This window comes from Adiantum capillus-veneris, chromosome 27 (assembly GCF_014529385.1).
Source record: "Adiantum capillus-veneris isolate H3 chromosome 27, ASM1452938v2, whole genome shotgun sequence".
NCBI lineage: Eukaryota > Viridiplantae > Streptophyta > Polypodiopsida > Polypodiales > Pteridaceae > Adiantum > Adiantum capillus-veneris.
The window spans coordinates 134757554-134778765 of NC_140957.1; the positions used below are offsets into that span (position 1 = coordinate 134757554).

At 42.7% G+C, this 21212-nt stretch overlaps 1 protein-coding gene across 1 annotated transcript in view; it reads right to left on the reverse strand.

The window, feature by feature from the left end:
* LOC147422795 (uncharacterized) overlaps nt 1-20534 on the reverse strand; it is a 134762-nt gene extending 114228 nt beyond the window's left edge. The window contains exon 1 of the mRNA XM_086503095.1: nt 19727-20534. Coding sequence (XP_086359221.1) covers nt 19727-20534 — 808 coding nt within the window. The remainder of the gene's footprint in view (nt 1-19726) is intronic.
* Nucleotides 20535-21212: the final 678 nt, after the last annotated feature.

Here is a 21212-nt window from a genome sequence, read left to right on the forward strand (position 1 = left end):
ACGGCGACCTAACGGCTAACCCGAAAGCAACAAGACTTCATCGATAGCTTACCCTAGTCTAAGAGACCAGTCGTGGATAGCCAAAGGCAGTGGGAAACCATCGGGAAAAAACCTAATTCCCAGAAACCCGCAAGAGGCCACCAAATGGGAAATCGGCGAAACGGCGACCAAATGCTACCAAAATTCATGGGTAGGAGCATCTCGACATACTCGACAAGTCCATATGACCCGCATGACCAAAAAGTGACCCGAAGTGGCACTAAACCTTAGAAACGGCATCATACACACAAAGCGTCAAAATGCACTTGCGGCAAACCGCAAGTCCGTTTGCCACCAAACTTCACGAGCAGCTTTCCTAGACCATCAACAACCAAGTCCTATGGTGGTAGACCACCACAAATCATCAAAGGTATGTAAACTCAACCACGAGTGCTTCTAGAGCGACAAATTGCCAAATGGAGCTCCGGTGAAGCCAAAGTCGACAAAAACCATACAGCAAGGATCCCCAAAGAATTGAGAAGCTATGGAGACCAACATCGAGAAATTTTATTGCCAAAAAGCACTCCAAAAGTCAGAAAACGGCTCGGAGTATCTGAAGTCCACACAGGGAGTTATACTCTATCCATTTGACTTTTTTGTTGAAATTAGGCTCAAAAGGGACTTAGGGGGGCAAAGGGCAAGCACTGGGAGCACTAGCACTAAAAAAAAATCACCAGGAGACATCCTACGCATAGGATGTCTCAAGGGCACTTTTTGGCACAAACTTCATTAATTTTTTTCATGCACATGTTCTGAATGACATTTACAAGCCATACATCAAGTTTCATCACATTTGGACCAGATTTGACCTCATATGCATGGAAAAATGCAAATTTAGGACATAGAGGCAATAATGGGCCATTGACCTAACAAATCTAGTCCAAATCTCATGAAACTTGCACAACACATTCACATACACATCAGCAAACAATCTGTGTGGTCAGGGAGTCAAAATGATGAAAAAGACATCCTATGCGTAGGATGTCTAATGGACGTTTTTGGCATGGAAGGGATATTTTGTCATTCCAGATCTAATTACCTCATCATCAAGAGCCTATATGTCAAGTTTGAAGCCATTCTAACCACTCTTGACCCCCAACACCTTCAAGATACACTTTTTGAGCTTAAAAACACCTCACAGAGCCCTACAAGCATCAAATCTTATCCAAATTCAAATCCAAGAACATGGCCATGTTCCATAGGCCAAGGACAACCCACAGAACAAGTTTCATGCAATTCTGATGAGAAAGACATCCTACGCGTAGGATGTCTTCAGCATAAATGTAGCCTTCTGTGCAAGAAATGACATCATAAGAGCCAATACCATGGTGCAATGAGCCCATATACCAATTTTCAACCCATTTGGACATCAATTGCTACCTATGATGGACATTCTACCCAAATTGTGACCTAAATCCTGAATCAGCCCAAAAATCCACTTTTTGATATCCAAATTCAAATCCAAGCCTATAGCCATTTTCCATGAGCCTTACACTACCTGCATGTCAAGTATGAACCAATTCTGAAGAAAAAGACATCCTACACGTAGGATGTCTAGATGAAAAATTTTGGCCAGATTTGCACTGTGAGCACATACACAGCTTCACAAGTTCCTTTTAAGCTATAATTTTAATTTTCAAGTCATTTGGATAAGTAAAACTCAGTTTCGTAGCTAATATGGAAAAAACGCAACTTTGGAATACTAAGTGCAACAGGATCTATGGTAGCCTCGAAGTCACCGGCAAAGAAGAAAAGAATGAGAATCAAAGATTATCTGGACGAGATAGAACCTTTTGTCATTCCAGAGGGAACACTAAAGCCCACCAACACCTGGATACAAGAAGATCTGTTAGAGTCAAACGACCTAAAGATCTACCAGGGAGTGTTCAAAGACAATGAAGGCAATGTAATAGAGCTACCAATGCTGCCAAGAGAGCTCAATGAATTTGTACGAAGCAAAATGGCTAGCTACTTGGAGAAAATTGACCTCCATAACTATTTCGAAGCAATACCAGCAGGGGTGGACATCAAAAGAGTATGGGAGTTTGTAACAAGCATCAAAGAGGATGGAGTGGCCAAGGTGACAAATTTGCAAGGCAGACCCGATACAGAGATCATAATCACGGAGCGGGTTGTAGCCCATGCGCTAGATCTCTCCAATCAGGGAGACAATGTGACAAAAAGAAGGGATGAAGTCAAGGTGTACAAAGAGAAAAAGGAAAATTACACCTTTGAAGACATTGCCAGCCCAAAGGTGGCAATCATGAGCCAATTGTACAACCAGTACTTCCACATGTGCACGAAGAGGCCACAGAAGTACAGGATGCCGGCAGGTGCAATTTCCACAACGTTTACTTGGGCAATGACAAAGGGCACCCCAAAGATAATCAACTATGCGGAATACATACATGACAGCTTGGTAAAAATGGGCAACAAAAAGCCAACCTACATAGTGCCAGGAGAAATGATAACCAAGGTGGTTTATGCAGCACTACACGCTAAAGGAAGGTGGCCTGATCCCCCATCTCAGAATGATTGGCTAAGGGTAAAAGAAGACAATGAAGATGAGCCACAAAGATCACCAAGGGTGGATACGAGGCTGAAAAGATGGCTAGAGCCAGTTGAAGAGGAGCAACCCGAGCAAAAGAAAGGAAAGAAGGAGTCTACTCAAGTGCCGGCCAAAGAAACCAGGTCTCAGAAAGCGGCAAGACTCGAGAGGCTGATGGAGAGTTTCCGAGCAGAAAGAGCCCTCAAGGGTGATTTAAACGAACTCTGGAAGCCATCTCTCGAGTCTATGTCCGGATCATCAAGAAGAGTGCAGAGGGACCGCTTTGAAGATTATATCAAGAATTTCGAGATTCTTGATGCTGCAGCGGAAAACATTCCCCATGTCCCTTTCACCGAGGAGGAAGTGGAGCAGATAAGGCAAACACTGCTAGATGAACAAGAAATCCAAGAAAGGGAAAGGAAAACAAAAGTAGACAGGGACTTAAAGGGCAAATCGGCAATTTTACCTAAACCCAGCCCACAGCCATCACCACCGCCTAGCAGCCCTCCACCAAAAGATAAGGAGGCTGAGGACAAACAAGAAGAAAATCAAGCTGAGGAGCAAGAGCAAAGGGAAGCACCTGAGCCAAAGGAAGAGGCCAAGCCTGAGTCTGAACAAAAAGGACTAGATGAGGCCTATTATGCATTTTTGGACCTACTAGCTGTAGGCTATACAAGGGAAGAAGCCGCCACACTCGCATTCGACTTGGCGAGGACAGGGCGTAAAGAACAGATGCCAGGCATCTGGCTAGTGGAGCTAAAAGAAATTGCTACCGACACGGTAGACCTGCACCCGCCCTCTGATGAATGGGACGTGGTGATGACAAAGCTAGCTGGAATACGAGCACAATCTATGGCATCACAGAAAGAAATGATAACTCTTAAGGCCACCGAAGAAAATACCAAGATGGAAAGGGGTTCTCTGCAGGCACAAAGCCAAGGGCAAAAAGAGAGAGAAGCTGACCTCCAGGCCAGCTTAGCAACGGCTCTACAAAACTACCAAGCAAATGAGGCAGCAACAAAAAGAATACAAGCAGCTAAAGAAGAGTGTCTGCAGCTCAACAAGTCATTACGAGATGCTGAAAAAGAACGGGATAATCTGACACTACAGATGGCAGAAGAAACCAAAGAAGTAGAGGCCATGAGAAATGCCAAGGAAAAAGCAGAGATAGAACAAGAAGCAAGCATGGATGAAGTCCTTGAGCTCAAGGACCAATTAAAAGTCAAAGATCAAACCATCCAGAGGCTGCGAGCATCACCTAATAGAGTTAGAGATACGAGCTCGAGTCAAATCATTTCTGAGAGTCAAATATATGAAGAGCAGATGCAAGAACTTCAGAAGGAGATGACTCTTGAGAAAAAGCAGAGGTTAATGATGGCTGAAGGTTCTATAGCAATGCAAACAAGAATGGAGGACAGCCAAAAATCCCTACAAGAAGAGGTGGAAAGCATAAAGAAAAAGCTCGAGGAGGTGGAAAGAGTAAATGTTGAGCTTAATGACCTTCTCGTAAATATGGGCAGAGAAGCTGAAGCGGAAAAACAAACACTCCTCAGGCAAATTTAGGAGTTAAAAGACCAGCAACAAGCAGAGGCAGAAAGCTCAGGGCTAGCCGCCAATGAGGGCTCAAAAATGTGGCGGATCCGGTGGACACACCCATGCAAGAGGAAAGCATAGCATGATCCTCTCAAGAGCCGCAGGATCTAACACAAGAAGAGGAGGAAAAATTGCGTAAGGCAATAGAGGCAAAGCTAAGAGAAAGCACAAAGGAAGCCTTGGAATGGGAGCAAAGGGTCTTCAAATCTATGACCATTCAGAAGATTGACGCCAGCAATCTCAGGCGTGAGTGGCTTCAGCCCTCTCTCCCATATCCATTGCTGAAATATGAGGCAACAACAATAAACAGGCGAATCAGAGAAGAGCCAACAGTCCCTCTCTACAATGCAGACACGTCGAGGCCAGAAGGAGTTAAGCTCATAGTGGATTCTCAGCCAAAGTGGAGGAAGTCTTGGCTTACCAAGTACCCACAATACTTAATCCACTTGGTAGAGGCACCTAAACATATCAGAGACAACCTCAGCTTCTGTCCTCTACCAAGGGTTAGGACGTGGAAGGCACAAGAAATCTTGCAAAGCAAAGCTGCCGGGCGTGAAGACAGGTGAGAGAATAAGTGTCCAATACATGGTGAAAACCCTCACGGGCACCATAAAGTTGTTCACTAGCTCACCTGACCCTACATGCATTATGATGAGAAAAATCTGTAGAACCATCCTAGCAGTGTTCGAGACCTTCAAGACAGGCTAGGTGACCGACAACATATTCTTCTTCCAGGACACATACAGATGTGCTTATGATCTGTCAGGTCAGCCTTCCAAGGAGGTGATACATGCATTGTATCAAAGAATTATGTTTCTACCATCCTATCACCTCCAGGCTTTTGAAGAAGCATTCTATACGGGGTTCTTCACCATGAATACAGATATCTTTGGCCCCGCAATGCTGAATCTACATGCAAGGTACGAATCTCTGCTAAAGATGCGGGAAACGATAAGATGAAGCAGTCAGGGACGACATGAACAAGGAGGAGGGGGATGTTAGAAGCTGGACACACCCCACGACATCTAACTACTTGGCGAACTATTATTTTTGTAATTATTCATTCATTGAGGAAAACCCGATTTTTCACCTTGTAAATATTGGGACTTACAGAAGTTTCCAGATTGTATCCCATTTTTGATAGTTAGATTGAGTAGATGGTTGATTTTGGAACTTTAGGGCTTGAGAAGTTGTAAGGTATATATACCACTTTTTGACCTTAATGAAAAAACCTTTGTCATTTTTAAAACAAGTTTGAAGTCTGTGAGTGAGCGTACTGTGTACGAGAGAGAGAGTGTGAGCTTGTCTTGACGCTACGTGTGCTACGGTGGTCGGAATCGAGTGCGGAGAAGTGCAGCGTGTTGCCCCCGACTAGAGCGGCGTGCTGATACCAACATTGTGCGCGTACGGTCTGGCTTTGGGAGCTCCTTCTACGTGCTTTATCGGTTGTTTGGGTGAGCATACGTTATCTGATTTCTCTTTGCAGCATATGGACACGCGTTCACATTGAGTAGAACTACACATTAGGCACTTCAGATTTCGAAAACGAAGACCTGCAGATTTTGGCCAGACATCCTATGTGTTTCTGCACCGGGTGTTTTGGGTCGTGATTTTGGTTCATAGACCTTAGGGAGAGCGGCCTATAGGTATTAATAGGGTCTCCTTCAAGTTCTATGGTGTTTCGAAAGTGTTTGATGGGTGTTTGGCTCTAGCAAGTGTTGTAGGAAGTTTCCTCTTTTGCACTCTTGAAGGCTGTGACTTAGACAATTGGTAGGGACCTCTGTAGGAATTAGTTAGGAGTTGGTCGAGTGTAGGTTGACACCTTATGCTTGCTTCCACGCGCCTGCAGGTCAAGCTTCGTCCTTAGCTGACATTACATGTCAGGTGAGTTATCGTTGTGCTGACGTCCATCACGGCGTATCCGTCCAACAAAAGCCAACTATACCTTTGAAGATATTGCCAACCCCAAAGTGGCAATCATGAGTCAGCTGTACAATCAATATTTCCATATGTGTAAAAAGCGGCCACAAAAGTATAGGATGCCGCCTGCAGCAATTTCCACAACATTCAGTTGGGCAATGCAGAAAAGCAAACCGAAGATCATCAATTATGAAGCTTATGTACATGATAATCTTGTGAAGATGGGCAACAAGAACCCCACATACATTGTGCTGGGTGAGCTAATCACAAAGGTGATTTATGGAGCATTGCACGCCAAGGGGAGATGGCCTGACCCTCCATCACAGAACGAATGGTTGGGGCTCAAGGAAGATAAGGAAGACGAGCAGCCAAAAGCACCAAGGGTGGCAACCCATTTGAAACGCCGGTTAGAAACCGTGCAAGAAGAGCAGCAAGAGCTGAAGAAAGGAAAGAAAGAATTTGTCCAAGTGATAGCAAAAGAGACAAAATCATAGAAAGCGGCACGTCTAGAGCGGCTGATGGAAAGCTTCAGGGCAGAGAGAGCCCTCAAAAGAGATTTAGACGAGCTATGGAAGCCATCTCTAGAAGCAATTCGAGATCATCCCGAAGGGTGCACAGAGACAGATTCGATGATTACATTAAGAATTTTGAGATTCTTGATGCCACAGCAGAGAATATCCCACATGTACTCTTTACAGAAGAGGAAGTAGAGCAAGTCCGACATAAAGTGCTAGAAGAGCAGAAGGGCCAAGAGAGAGAAAGAAAGACCAAGGCGGACAGAGATTTGAAGAAAAGCCGACAACTCCATTGGCGAGCCCTAAGTCCAGCCCACCGCCCTCACCACCTCCTCGTAGCCCTCCACAAGAAGACCAAGAAGAGTCCAAGCAAGAGCAAAGCCAGGAGCAGGAACCAAAGGAAAAGGCTAAGCCTAAAAGTGAGTAGCCAGAGCCAAACGAATCATACAACACATTTCTAGACCTTCTAGCTGCCGGATATACAAAAGAAGAAGCTACCACAGTCGCATTCGACTTGGCAAGCACGGGAGATGGCCACTGATATAGTGGACCTACACCCGCCCACTAATGATTGGGATGTGGTGATGACAAAGCTAATCGGGCTAAGAGCACAGTCAATGGCCTCAGAAAGTGAAATGGCAACTCTCAAAGCCACTGAAGTGCAGATAAAGCTAGAAGTTGACACTTTACAAAAACAAAGCCAAAGGCAGATAGAGAGAGAAGCAGAGCTACAAGCCATTCTAGCAAAGGCATTGCAAAGATGCCAGGAAATGGAAAGAGAAAATCAAGCAGCAGCTCAAAGACTGCAAGGAGCAGAAGAGGAGTATAGACAACTCAGCAAGTCATTGACAGATGCAGAGAGAGGAAGGGATAACCTAACCCTACAACTTGCTGAGGAGTCCAAGGAAGTTGAGGCCATGCAAAATGCCAAAGAAAAGGCAGAAATAGACCAGGAGGCTAGCCAGGATGAGGTCCTTGAGCTCAAGGACCAGCTTAAAGTAAAAGATCAAACCATCCATCGGCTACGGGCATCTATTGCCAGAGTCAGAGCTACTAGCTCGACTCACACCACTACAGAAAGCCAGATCTATGAAGAACAGATGAAAGAGCTTTAGAAAGAGTTGACTTTAGAGAAAAAGCAAAGGTTGATGATGGTGGAAGGGTCAGTGGTTATGCAAACACGCATGGAAGAAGAGCAGAAAGCAATGCAAGATGAGCTAGAAATTATAAAGAGAAAGCTTGAGGAGTACCAAAGAAGGTAAACTCCGAGTTGAATGACCTCCTCGTGAACATGGGAGAAGAAGCTGAAGCAGAGAAACAGACACTCCTAAAGCAGATAGAAGAGCTGAGAGGACAGAAGGCAGAAGAGCAGGCAGGCACAGGGCCGACAGCCATGGAAGGCATAGACCTAGAGAATGTGGCAGATCCTTTGGACACACCCATGCAAGAAGAAATACTAGTAGGACCCTCTCAAGAGCCACAAGAGCTGACACAAGAAGAGGAAGAGAAGCTGCGCAAGGCCATAGAGGCAGAAATCAGAGAAACGGCCAAGGAACCCTTGTAATGGGAGCAAAGGGTTTTTAAATCCATGACCATTCAAAAGATCGATACCAGAAACCTCCGACGTGAATGGCTACAGCCCTCTCTCTCCCATATCCTTTGTTAAAATATGAAGCCGCCACCATCAACAAGAGGATTAGAGAAGAGCCAACAGTGCCACTCTACACAACAGATATCTCCCAGCCTGAAGGGGCAAAGTTGATATTCAACTCCCAACCCAGGTGGAGAAAGGCGTGGATGACTAAGTATCCACAGTATCTAATCCATTTGGTAGAGGCACCCAAACTCATCAGAGATAACCTAAGCTTCTGCCCTCTACCAAGGATACGGACATGGAAGGCCCAGGAGATACTACAAAGAAGCCAACCCACTTGGCTGAACTATCCAAAGTTGCCAGGCTTGAAGGCAGGCGAGAGAATAAGTGTTCAATACATGGTGAAAACCCTAATGGGCGCCATCAAATTGTTCATTGGCTCGCCTGACCTTTCTTGCATAATGATGAGGAAGATCTGCAAAACCCTTTTGGCAGTCTTTGAGACGTTCAATCCGGGCCAGTTGACAGACAATATCTTCTTCTTTCAAGATACTTATAGATGTGTATACGATCTGTCTGGTCAGTCTTCCAAGGAGGTGATATATGCATTGTATCAAAGGATAATGTTTCTGCCATCCTATCACCTCCAGGCCTTTGAAGAAGCATTCTACACCGGGTTCTTCACCATCAACACTGATATATTCGGCCCAGCATTGCTGGATTTACATGCAAGATACGAGTCGTTGCTCAAGATGCGCGAAACAATAAGATGAAGAAGCAGCTCAATAGCCATGTCCGGGACGGCATGAGCAAGGAGGGGGGGGAGTGTTGGAAGCTAGACACCCTACGAAAACTGACTACTCGGCAGATTATCATTTTTTGTAATTATTCATTTATTGAGAAAACTCGACATTTCACCTTGTAAATATTGGGGCTTACAGAAGTTTCCAGATTGTATCCCAGTTTTGACATTTAGATTGAGTAGATGGTTGATTTGGAACTTTAGGGTTTGAGAATTGTAAGGTATTTATACCACTTTTTGACCTTAATAAAAAAACTTTTGTCATTTTAGAAAAGTTTTGAAGTCTGAGAGTGAGCGTACTGCGTACGAGAGAGAGTGTGAGCTTCATCTTGATGCTACGTGTGCACTGGTGGTCGGAATCGAGTGTGGAGAAGTGCAGCGTGTTGGCCGATACCTACATTACGCGCGTATGGTCCGGTTTTGTGAGCTCCATCTACGAGCTTCTGGTGATTCGGTGAGCATACGTTGTCTGATTTTGCATTGCAGAATATCCACGCGTTCACATTGAGTAGAGCTACACATTAGGCACTTTAGATTTTGGAAATGAAGACCTGCAAATTTCGGCCAGACATCCTACGTGATTTTCCACCGTGTGTTTTGGGTTGGGGTTGGGGTTTTGGTTCATAGACCTTAGGGAGAGTGACCTATTGGTGTTAGTAAGGTCTCCTTCAAGTTCTGTGGTGTTTCGAGATTGTTTGATGGGTGTTCGGCTCTAGAAAGCGTTGTAGGAAGTTTCCTCTTATGCACTCTTGAAGGCTGTGACTTAGACATTGGGTAGAGACCTCTGTAGGAATTAGTTAGGAGCCGGTCGAGTGTAGGTTTACACCTTATGTTTGCTTCCACGTGCCTGTGGGTCAAGCTTCGTCCTTAGCTGGCAAATCTTGTTAGGTGAGTTCTCGCTGTGCTGACGTCCGTCGCGGCGTATCCGTCCAACAGTAGGTCTAAGTTATGGCTGAAAATGTGAGAGAAGAAAGTTTGGATTTGAGAAAAAGTTGAGCACTCTAGTAGTGTGTGGTACTCAGACTCTCGCACTTGCAGTGAGCATAATGTTCACAGTCGATTTGACTCTTCTCCATTGCCCCAACGTCCTATCTCGCATCGAAGAAAATGGGAGCTAAGCCGAATGGCTGCGATAGTGCATATCGCCGACAAAGGGATAGGCTCAGGCATGTAAGTAAGAGTACAGTTTTCTCTTTCAACGAAGAACATGATTTTGTAGCTGGGGGCAATATGGGTGGTGTAATGTATGAAGCGTGACCCTCTGGATTTCTCCCAAGCCATAATACATTGGTGTTGTAGAAAAGCTTCATTCACTTGGGATTCAATTGAAGCATCATGGAGCAAGTGTAATGCATCCCATCTCCCAAACCACTTCTTTATGTCTTGCATCCATCCCGTGCTCAAGATCTTGCTTTTATGCATCTTTTGAACTTTCTTGCTTGCTTCCCATGCAATTGTAGGAAGTCAATGTGAAGGGTTTTGATGCATCTTTATCATGTATTCCACAACCCTTTCCATGCCCATAACCTCAATTGGAAGACATCTTGACTCAAGAAGTAGGAGAATATATGGTGTTTGTGTCTTCACTTGGAGAAATTTTGTAAGAAAACGCTTTTGGACATTCTCAAACTCTTTCCAAGTAAACTTTCAGATGCTCCCGTCCCACACTTCAACTCCATATAGAAGAACTGGTGTCACCAATGCATCAAAAAGATACTTCTTGAGAACCCAACACTTGATGTTTTTGCATTACACATGTTATCAAATGTATAAAGTTCTCTCTTTCCCACTTCCACACGATGCATAGAACATTCATGCCACTTGTGATTGGACGGAACCTCAAGGCCAAGGTACTTAAATCTCTCAACAATCTCAAGTGTCTCATTGTTGTACACAATGCATGGCTTCTACTCATGGTTGGTTTTCACAAGCATAAACTTTGTCTTGGATTCGTTCACAATCGTACCACTATGCAAGCAAAATTTCTCAAGGACCACCATAAGCTTTTGTGCATCTTCTAAAGTGTGTGTTAGAAGCACTACATCATCCGCATACAACAAAAGCATGATTACCGCATTGCAAATAGTGACCTCTTCAATGCCTTCTTCTTGCATAAAGGAGAAGGGGAGAGAGAGAGAGAGAGGAGAAAACAAAGGGAGAGTAAGTGAGTGTGTGTGTGTGTGTGTGTGTGTGAAAGAGAGAGAGAGAGAGAGAGAGAGAGAGAGAGAGAGAGAAACCAAAGAGAGAGAGCGGGAGAGAAGACAAAAAGAGAGAGGTAAGGGGAGATATGAGAAAACAAAGAGAGAGAGAGAGAGAGAGAGAGAGAGAGAGAGAGAGAGAGATAAAAGTAGAAAAAATATGAAATGAAATGTTATATTAAGATTTAGGATTAGGTTAGATTTAAAATTACATTTAAAATTATGTTAGATTAAGAAGTAAGATTAAGATAGACTACATTTAACTTATATTTAAAATTTATGCTAAATTTAAAATTAGGTTAGACTTAAGATTAGGTTAGATTACATTTAGGTTTAGGTTAGATTTAGGTTTATGTTGAGTTTAAGATTATGTTAGATTTAGATTTACGTTAGATTTAAAATTAAGGGAAGATTTAAGATTAGCTAGGTTAGATTTAAGCTAGATTACATTTAGGTTTAGGATTTAAAATAAAATTAGATTTAAGTTTATATTGAGTTTAAGATTAAATTAGATTTAGATTTATGTTAGATTTAAGATTAAGACAAGATTTAAGATTAGATAGGTTAGATTTAGATTTAAGTTAGATTACATTTAGGTTTAGGTTAGATTCTTTGTGTGTGTGTGTGTGTTCACACTATAAACTACCTCACATTCTCTAGTCATGTCCGATCCCCGCACACCTCGGGTTAGAGGTGCATGGAGATTAGAACCACCGGGTTATAATCTCATCTTTATTTGTCAATGCCTATATTTGTGGATACGAGAAATCTACACACCCATGTCTACATGATAGTGCATGTAGTGGACCAAACCCCTTTGCCTCTTCTCTAGCTGTAGCAATTCATAGCATCTTAACATCTCCTCACAACAGATCCTTGTTCAAGGGATTCCTTAGCACATTACATGTTGGCCTCCAATCTGAGTGTCATACCGTTGAAAGCTTTCCAACTTAAGGTCGTATCCATAGAGAGAAGAGAGGGATCACCGTTCGCCTAACTCTATTTTTTTTTTGTAATCCCGAAGGTAGACTTTAATATAAAAACTAATCCAAAGTGTAATCTTAAATCTAACCTAATTGAACATATGGTGATTTTGAGCATGGTTAGTGGGTGAGTTAATAGGTGTCAGATTTTTATGGGAATATACATATTGTTGTGTACCTAGTAGTGTTTGTTCTTTGGGCAAAGCCTTCATTGACATGCCCTAAAATCTAACATAAATCTAATCTAACATAAATCTAGCTCTAATCTAATCTTAAACTCAACATAAAACTAAATTTAATCTAATTTTAAATCTAACCTAAACCTAAATGTAATCTAACTTGAATGTAAATCTAATCTAATCTTAAATCTTGTCTTAATAAATCAAATCTAATCTTAACACTAGGTTGGTAATGGGACACTTTTATGTCCTCTTAAGTGACCATTTTCCTTGAATTATGTCAAGAGTTTCAAAATGGATTTTGAGGTGCTATCTGTCTAGAAATCTTTCTCATGAGCTGAAAAAAACTCGACATTTTTTTGGAATATCAATTCCATCTTTAATCTTGTCCTTGCACAACATTTCACAACCTAAACTGTGTGAAAAAACGGGTCCTGTTTTTGGCTTTTTTCAACTTTTTGCAACTATACCACTCTAGAATTCATGTTTGTGAGGTCTATAATGCTAGAGAACTATCTTTAGTAGTCCTCAACATGTCCTAATGCTTCTAGGGAGAAATAAATGTTAAAGTTGTAAGTTATGACCAAATTACAAAAATTGTCAAATCCTATGTTTTAGCCAATTTTAGCTCTTCTATGATTTTTTTGGTGGATTTCATGATATCCAAATGCAGTTTTGATTTTCTATGTCGCATATTGTAACATAAAGCTAATATTCCTTGAGTTTTGGGGCACCTAATACCCTATTTTTCATAGTAGACAACGATGGTTGATTTTTTCAATTATAGAAGAAAACAAAACATTCTAGTATATCAAGTATAGCTTTTTCAATATTGTTAGTTTCTTGTGACAACTACATGCATTTTGTAGGTAGTAAACATATCTAGTCATAAGGATCAAATTTGGCTAGATATTGGATAGTTTCTATGGGATTCTACAACTCATAATGTTGAACCCAGTTTTTTCATGTTTGCTGTATTTAGCACTTCATCTTTGTCCCCAAGATTCCCCTTGGTAAGAGATGTATTATTCTTTTGACATGCTCCATGACTCCTTATGAACCTAAAGGACAATAGGGAACTAAGAAAACATGCATATATTATTTGTATTGAGCGTGGCTATAGAAACTTTGTTGATAGGTTTGCAGAATGGTAAAAATTTAACTTTTTTGTACCTATTTCTTTTGGCAAAACAAAAAATAGTGAGTGAGAAGCAATCATATGTTCTGATCACCAACCCATTGAAGTTAACTAGGGAATTTATCTCAAGTCCTACAAAAATCCCTAATCTTATTTTTATGCAACAAAGCGTAAGAAATGACTGTTCTGATGAAAATGTACTGGTCCATCAACTTTGGAGGCTTGGTGTGACCAAAAGATGAGAAATTTTACAAGTTTCTTATTTTTTCCATGTGTAGTAGGCCTTGAACTGTAACCTCATGAAAGGATTTTACAAAATGAGTGGATCTACTATGGTTTTGGAGGTTTTTTTCAAAACCCTGAAAGGACACTTTTATGTCCTGTTAGGTTACCAACCTAGTGTTAAATCCTAAACCTAAATGTAATCTAACTTAAGTCTAACCTAGCTACTCTAATCTTTTATGTCCAGGTTATAAGGTTTTTACATTCATTATGAGTAGTGACGAAGATGTGGGGCCGTCCAACCGAAACACCTATCTCTCAACAAGGATCTTATGTCCTTGTAATAAATGCAAGCATGCTGTGCGACAGAAAAGATACGTTTCTTTGTAGCATGTTTGCAAATTTGGCGAGTTTGATCCATCTATTATAGATCGAGTTGTTGTCAATTATAACTCGTCAGACTCTGACGCTGGCCAACATGCAGCAATCTTGCAACCCGATAGACTTGTTCGCAGGCGGTTTGGTTAAGCAGCATATGTGAGGCCACAAGATGTAGTCTCTGACAGCTCGAACGATGATCATGCAAACCACATTCCCAAGGAGGCAATGTTTGAGCCCGAGATCGATGAAATGATCGAGACGATCATGGATTCAAAAAGGTTTATCTATGATGATATGAAAAGTGAAGCCGATACGCCATTGTAAGATGGAGCAGTGTTTCTAGATTGAAGGCACTCCTAGTTCTTCTCAACATGTAGGCAAAGTTTGGATGGAGTGACACTAGCATCAGAACGATTTTCAGGTGATCTATTACAATGTGTTTACTTGAATAAAAAACTCTACATGTATAATGATCTGATAGATTACTTACACAAGTGTACCGCATTTTTTTCGCTGTGCAGATTGCTAAAAGAGCTGTATCTCATCCTACAAAGTCTACATCAAATTGGTGGTACGTCATAGAGGTAGCCCCTCATAGTGCACGGACATATGAGGGATACCATGTGCCAATCACAGCGGCATCAATGGAGGAGATTGGAGAAGATACTCAGTCAGAAGCCGCTAAGGTGGTTCCAGACGAGCATCAACCTGCTACTATCTACAGCCTGTATGTAGAGGATCTAAAAAATGAAGCGGATGACATCTTCCTAAACGGAGAGCTCTATATAGACATAGGAAGTTCTTTCCAGCAAGACATTGCCAACCAAATTCCAAGTCGTGTTTCCAAGCCTCTTGTTTGGCTAATGAATAGAAAAAATACGGTTAACTTTTAGATTTTCAGCTTGCAAATCCATTGCTGCAGTGCATGTTAGTTTTGGCAATTGGTTGTGTGAGATCCACTTCAAAATTCACATGGAAACACCACGGACACCCATACTTACACAAAACTATGCCTGCACAAAAACACAAATGGTGTTGAATGGTAGAGGGTTACCTCCAAAAACCACAAGGTGAAAGGAACTCCAAAGTGGTTCCCTTGGTGTCTCCTTGTCTAATAAGCTTAGGTGCAGTAGGGCTCCCCGTAAGAAAGAATGTATTCACGAAGAAGTTATGAATTTGAGTGCTCCCACGAATTATTGTGGTGAAAGAGCTATGGAAGGAAATCATTCCTTGGGAGCAAATGAGGAAGACAAGATCAAACTATCCAACATTGATGTTTTAAGAGGATGTTTAATTGGGGGAGTCGAGAAGGACACAAGTAAACATCCTTACTATGATCACATCTCCTTTTAATCCAAGCTTTCTTTGTGAAAAATAGAGAGAGATGAGAACCAAAATTTTGCATGCCCTACCCTACTTTGAGAAACTTGAAGCACACTGATAGCTTCAAGCACCTCCCACCCTCCTATGTTCTCCCCCGATGCATCCATGCAATCAAAGCATAGGGAATAAATACTGGCTCGAGACAAATCTAGAAAGTTTCAAACAAAGCAATTGGTTACTTCTAATTCTGCCTCTCTCTTGCTATTGGCTTATAAGAGCATAGCAATTTATTAGATATACTAGCACATAGTGCAAAGCGTGAAAAGCTTTTCATGGTGTTGTTTTGCTTTTATTTGCACGCTATTTTTGCATGCGATGTGTTTTTTTTTTTCACTTGATGAATTGTGCATGCGCCACATAGTGGCTTGTGGTCTCAAAGAGGGGCAAAGGGGCCTTTGGCTCACCACATAACAAGGAGAGTATTGGAAGTCTCTGCATTTTTATTTAAAATTTTAGGGCTTTTACCGATTTATACACTAAAATCCTCCAAAATTAGCGGATTTCCATCAAGGTGACCCTCCATACTAGTCGTGAATTCTCAATTTTTGTCCTTTAGTATGAGAGCAGTTTTGCATAGGTTGTGTTGAACCCTACCTCTTGATATACAACAAATGCTGCCTATTTTCTCCAACTTTGGCAAACTCCCTCTTCTATTCCCACTGGTGAAATAATGTGCAACTCACATACGGAGCCTAAATCATGCTCATAATCAAACAACTCCAAAATTTCTTATGAGGGGTGGGTGTAGAACCCCGCTTGTGCGGATGTGCCATTAATGTATTTCCACTTCCCTCCAAGTTCGATCCCTATCCCCCAAGTGAGCACACATGTGGAACCTTAAATGAAGTGAGTAGATATTTCTAACCTCACCTTCTCTTACTCATTCATCGTAACATGACCTTGCAATGATGTAGGACTTGACTCTTGGGTAGCAAAGTCTACACAACAAGAGAAATGGTAACATTGTGGAGAATATGCTCATCAAATCGAGCATGTGCTAGTGAGGTTGCCCAATGTGCCAAATAGTGTCCATAGAAAACCTGTAACAATTACAATCCACCTCCTAGGTTTTGGGTGTCAAATTCTTATTTGAATCTCTATGCTTCAAGCATAGATTACTTGAGTAAAAGTGTTTATCTATTGTTGGCACTGCCGTTAAGGCAGGGCTTATGAAGATGATTTTTGCTATCATGGTCATAGGGCTTTGACCAATCAAGATTTTCCATGTCAGTGGAAATGGCCCGGAAGCATTCTCTTCTGGAAACCCCATCCTAAAGACGTTTACCAGACAATGATGCATAAGAAGAACTGGTCTAGCCCCCTTAACAAGATGTGGAAAAACCAATGGCCGGAGGAGCGGGAGCAAGTAATGGAGAACATCTGGAAGCCAAAGGTTCCGCAGCACATGAAGGTATTTTTGTGGAAGGTAATTTGGGGTGCTCTACCGACGGGGGTGAAGATTCAAGAAAGAGGGATTGGGTCAGATTGATGCTTGGGATGCAGGTTGGCTAGTGAAGATGTGGCTCACCTCTTCATGGATTGCCCAACTATCAAAGGCCTCGCAGGAAAAATATGTAAGTGGATCCAAAGAACATGGAAAATTTGTTTTTACCACTACAACAAAAAAAGGTGTTATCAACGTATATAGCGACGCTTAACGTCGCTATATGCGTCTCAGTGAAACTGTCGCAAAGAGCGTCGATATACGCGTGGAAAGGGTTTATTGGCGATGCAGATAGCGATGCGTATATAGACGCTCATATAGACGCAGATAGCGATGCGGATATCGATGACCATAACAAAAAAACAAAATTTGGGCAGAGGGCAGGTAACCTGGCCTGTGCACAGTGAAAAGATGGACACAGCCACCACAGCTAGACTTCCTGCCCTCTGCCCAAGAAAGCGAGCAGCACCAAAATCAACCGTGCTCCCGTAGAAATTTCGGCAGAGTTTCCTTCGTTTTTACATAAACTTTTCAAAAAGTCATGTATACGTCTCCTACATGCTATCCATGTAGGAGCTCACATGAGATTTAAGGCCAACGACCATAACGAACCATAACCATAACTTAAAAGCATAACCATAATGAAACATAACCATAACTTAAAAGCATAACCATAACGAACCATAACCATAACTTAAAACCATAATTGACCATAACCACTTTGATCATAACCAAAAACAAAATTAACAATAACCATAAGCATAACCAGAAAGTTAAACATAACCATAAACAAAACCTGAACCATAACTATGTCTATACAAGAATAGGAAAAATAACCATGTCTATACAATGACAATGACAATAACCATAACCATAAGGAAAACAATAACTGTCTGAACAATAATCATAACCGTATATATATGTCTATACAAAAGGAGACACAGGAGTGTGTCTATGTCTCCCAAAGTATATATATGAAATCCGGTCCACTGATGACTAGGCATCACAACCTGCACATAGGACAACTCACAAAATTAGTATTGATATTACTTCACATATACTTACTTAAGTAAATCAACTCACACATATTAACGTCTCACCTCAAGCGATCAGCAAGACTGTAAGGCCTCCCAATCTACAGGCTCTCCTGAAGCATCAAGATCATTCAATACTTCATAGATACCTCTGCGATATCCATATGACTCCTCCTGACGTGTCGGGGCTCGATGCATCGCAAGATTCTGCGTTTATACAAAAATCAAAGTAATAAGAATACATGATTCATTGTGTTTTTAAAAACGCCATAGTTAAGATTGGATTAGAAACTCACAAACTCATAGCGAAAGGTGTCGAAGCCTCCGTTGCCAAGATGAGATGTCACCCTGGTCATCTGTCGTATCTACGCGGCCTCGCGTTGCTGTCTGAACCGCGTGGCCACTGTCCGCTCATCCTCCCTGATCTGCAGCCACGTCTCGTGTGGGATGCCCGAAGGCTTCGACGTGGTCCAGAAAGCCTTCCGAGCTGTATCTCGTCGATGTTTCACGGTGTCCCGTGCAACACTCTTGATCCACCTCCTCGGAACAACGTCAGAACCCGGAGCAGGCTAGTACTCTTTTAGGATGGTCTCCACTATGTAAGTGACTTTGTCCTTTTCCTGCTCATCCCAAGACGTCAGAATGCTGGTCGAAAACTGGAGCTCCGCGAGCGGGCGAATCCGCTGTCTCATCTCAGTCCCGACTCTATCCATGTCAACAGAACCATCTATCCGTACAGTATAGATCTTGGAGGCACTAGGATCGTGTGCCCCCCAAGGTGTCCGAGGTGTGCCAAGAGGTGTGTCGAGAGGTGTGCCTGGGTAGGACAGGGTTCGTGAGCGAGGAGGGGTCGAAGCATCTGTGGACCCTCCTCCACAACAACCACCATCTCCACCTGACGATCGCCGAGATCGGTGAGTGCGCCTGTGCTGCGGAGATGAGGACGTACCCGCCTCTGTCCCACCCCTAGGTGTCGAAGCGGCCATGATGGGAGAAGCAGGCATCGTACCCATAGGTGTCCCCCCCCCATAGGCGTTCCCCCCCCCCCATAGGTGTCCCCCCCCCCTAGGCGTCGGACCCTCGGGTGTGAAGCCCGGAGGCGTAGTACCCGTGCCTCTGGCCCGGGGCAGTCACTTATCAAAAGACCCCTATATCACGTGCGTTCAAGAGGTAATTAATAATACCCCAATATACATACTATATTTACACTGTGAGCCTATTTAAAAAACCCCCACCCCCCTCTGTATGTATACATTTTTATACATTTTGGTCTTTTAATAATCCTCTCCGGTTAACTCACGTGATATCATACACATTCTAAAAAGTGACCACCCCAGGGCCTCTGGCTACCCAGTACTGAGAAGCCTCTGCCATCTGAGTAGGCGTCATCCGTGTAACGAAGCCCATGAATGCATCTGCACTCATAGAAACGGGATCTGGAAACTGGTCTGCCATACTAAAGTCCTGCACAAAGAAAGTAAAATAAAGCATCAGAACACAGTTGTTTAAATTAACGTTAAGCTTAATTTTAAATCAACGTCTTCACACAAACACTTACAGGCCTAGGCCTCGACGAGTGAGGCATCATTGATAAGATCTTGCACTGTATCATCGTCTATCTCTAATTGCAAACATAACTCTACCCCAACTCGTTCTGGCATATTGTATTCATCCATTGCATCTTCATCTACAAGTGTCAATTCTGGCTCGTCTACGTCATCCCTCGTATATCTGTCAGCTTTCTCTACCATACCTTCGTCCATCTCATCTAATGTCACGGTAGTATGGACGTCGTCTGACTGACTTTCCTCCAGGAGATCTTGCCCTTCAAATACTTGTTTATTTCTTAGAGCAACCTGAACCACAAACCACCATTGTCGCTCTTGAGGGTCTGGTACAAAGAACACTTGCTCGCAATGTTCGGGGAGAGAAAATGTGTCTCTCGCATCTATCCAAACCTTTGTAGAATCTATTTGCATAAGTTTGTTTTCATCTCTGCGTACCCTTGCATTGCGACCAAAAGTAATCACCTTGAACCACTTCACATCCAACAAAAACATCTCAAACCGCCTGAAGCTTACTTTAAGGATATCTGACACCAAACCACAGTAATCTAGGTTGCTAGTGCTTTCATTCGTATCTCTGGCACTGGCCCTGCTCTTTTGCATGAAACTAACCATTACCCCATTTTCAAACGTGTTTCTTCTGCTGCTGTCAATTTGTTGTGTTCTGAAATGCTTTCCATGCGACCACAGTTCCATGTATGTATGATACTTCCAGTCACATCCAATAGCCAGCTCTTCCTCTTCTAGAGATATGGGTTCTCCGATCTGTCGAGCTGCTCTCACTGTCTTGTCCAACCATGCCATTGTAGGGAATTCAGGTAGAGGAGCAAGATAGTCTGGCAAGGGTAAACCTCTAGTCGTTCGGCTTCGCCTGAAATCCTGTTGCTCCCTATTGCGTCTCTCTTTCTCTTCTTCGTACCTTTCAAGCCATTTTTGCATCGGCGTTGAATTTAGTATACAGAACTTCATGATCTTTTCTTGCATGGCGTCGTTCATTTTCTTCGGCACCCCTTGCCCTTGCGGCTCCTTTCCCACGAGTCTTGCATCCTCCTCATCGCTCCACAGTTGAGGCATTTCTGGGTCAGAAACGGATAGAAATTCGGTCATCAATACAAGAGACTCTTGCGCCAGCCATCCTTCTGCCACGCTCCCCTCTGGACGCGCTTTTTGGCGAACAAAACCCTTAAGTGTTTTCATGAACCGCTCTAGAAATAACATCCAAAGGCTGTGGACTGTACCTGCCATTGCAACCTCATCTACTACATGGACGAGCAAGTGCATTTAGATAGTTAGGCAGCTCGTGGGTAGATACTTCTCAATCATGCAAACTACCTCAATGGAGTTAGCCCTTGCGATTGCAATAGATTCCTCCCGTATCTCCTTGAAAGAGATCCACCGCACTAGCTCTAAAATCTTGTATATGCAGGTCCGCACTTCCTCCATTAAACACCCCTTGATCGCAATTGGAAGAATGACTTGCAAGAACTTATGCGAGTCATGCGATTTCAGTCCTGATAGTTGATCGTCACGGGTGAATGCTATCTTGAGACATCGCATATATCCTGTTGGCGTCCTGAACTCTAAAATCACCCTTTTAACTTGTTGCTCTTCATTTTTTAGCAATACCCATGGCGCTCTTGGAAGTTTTGTTTGGCCAGCTGCATTGGTGAAAGG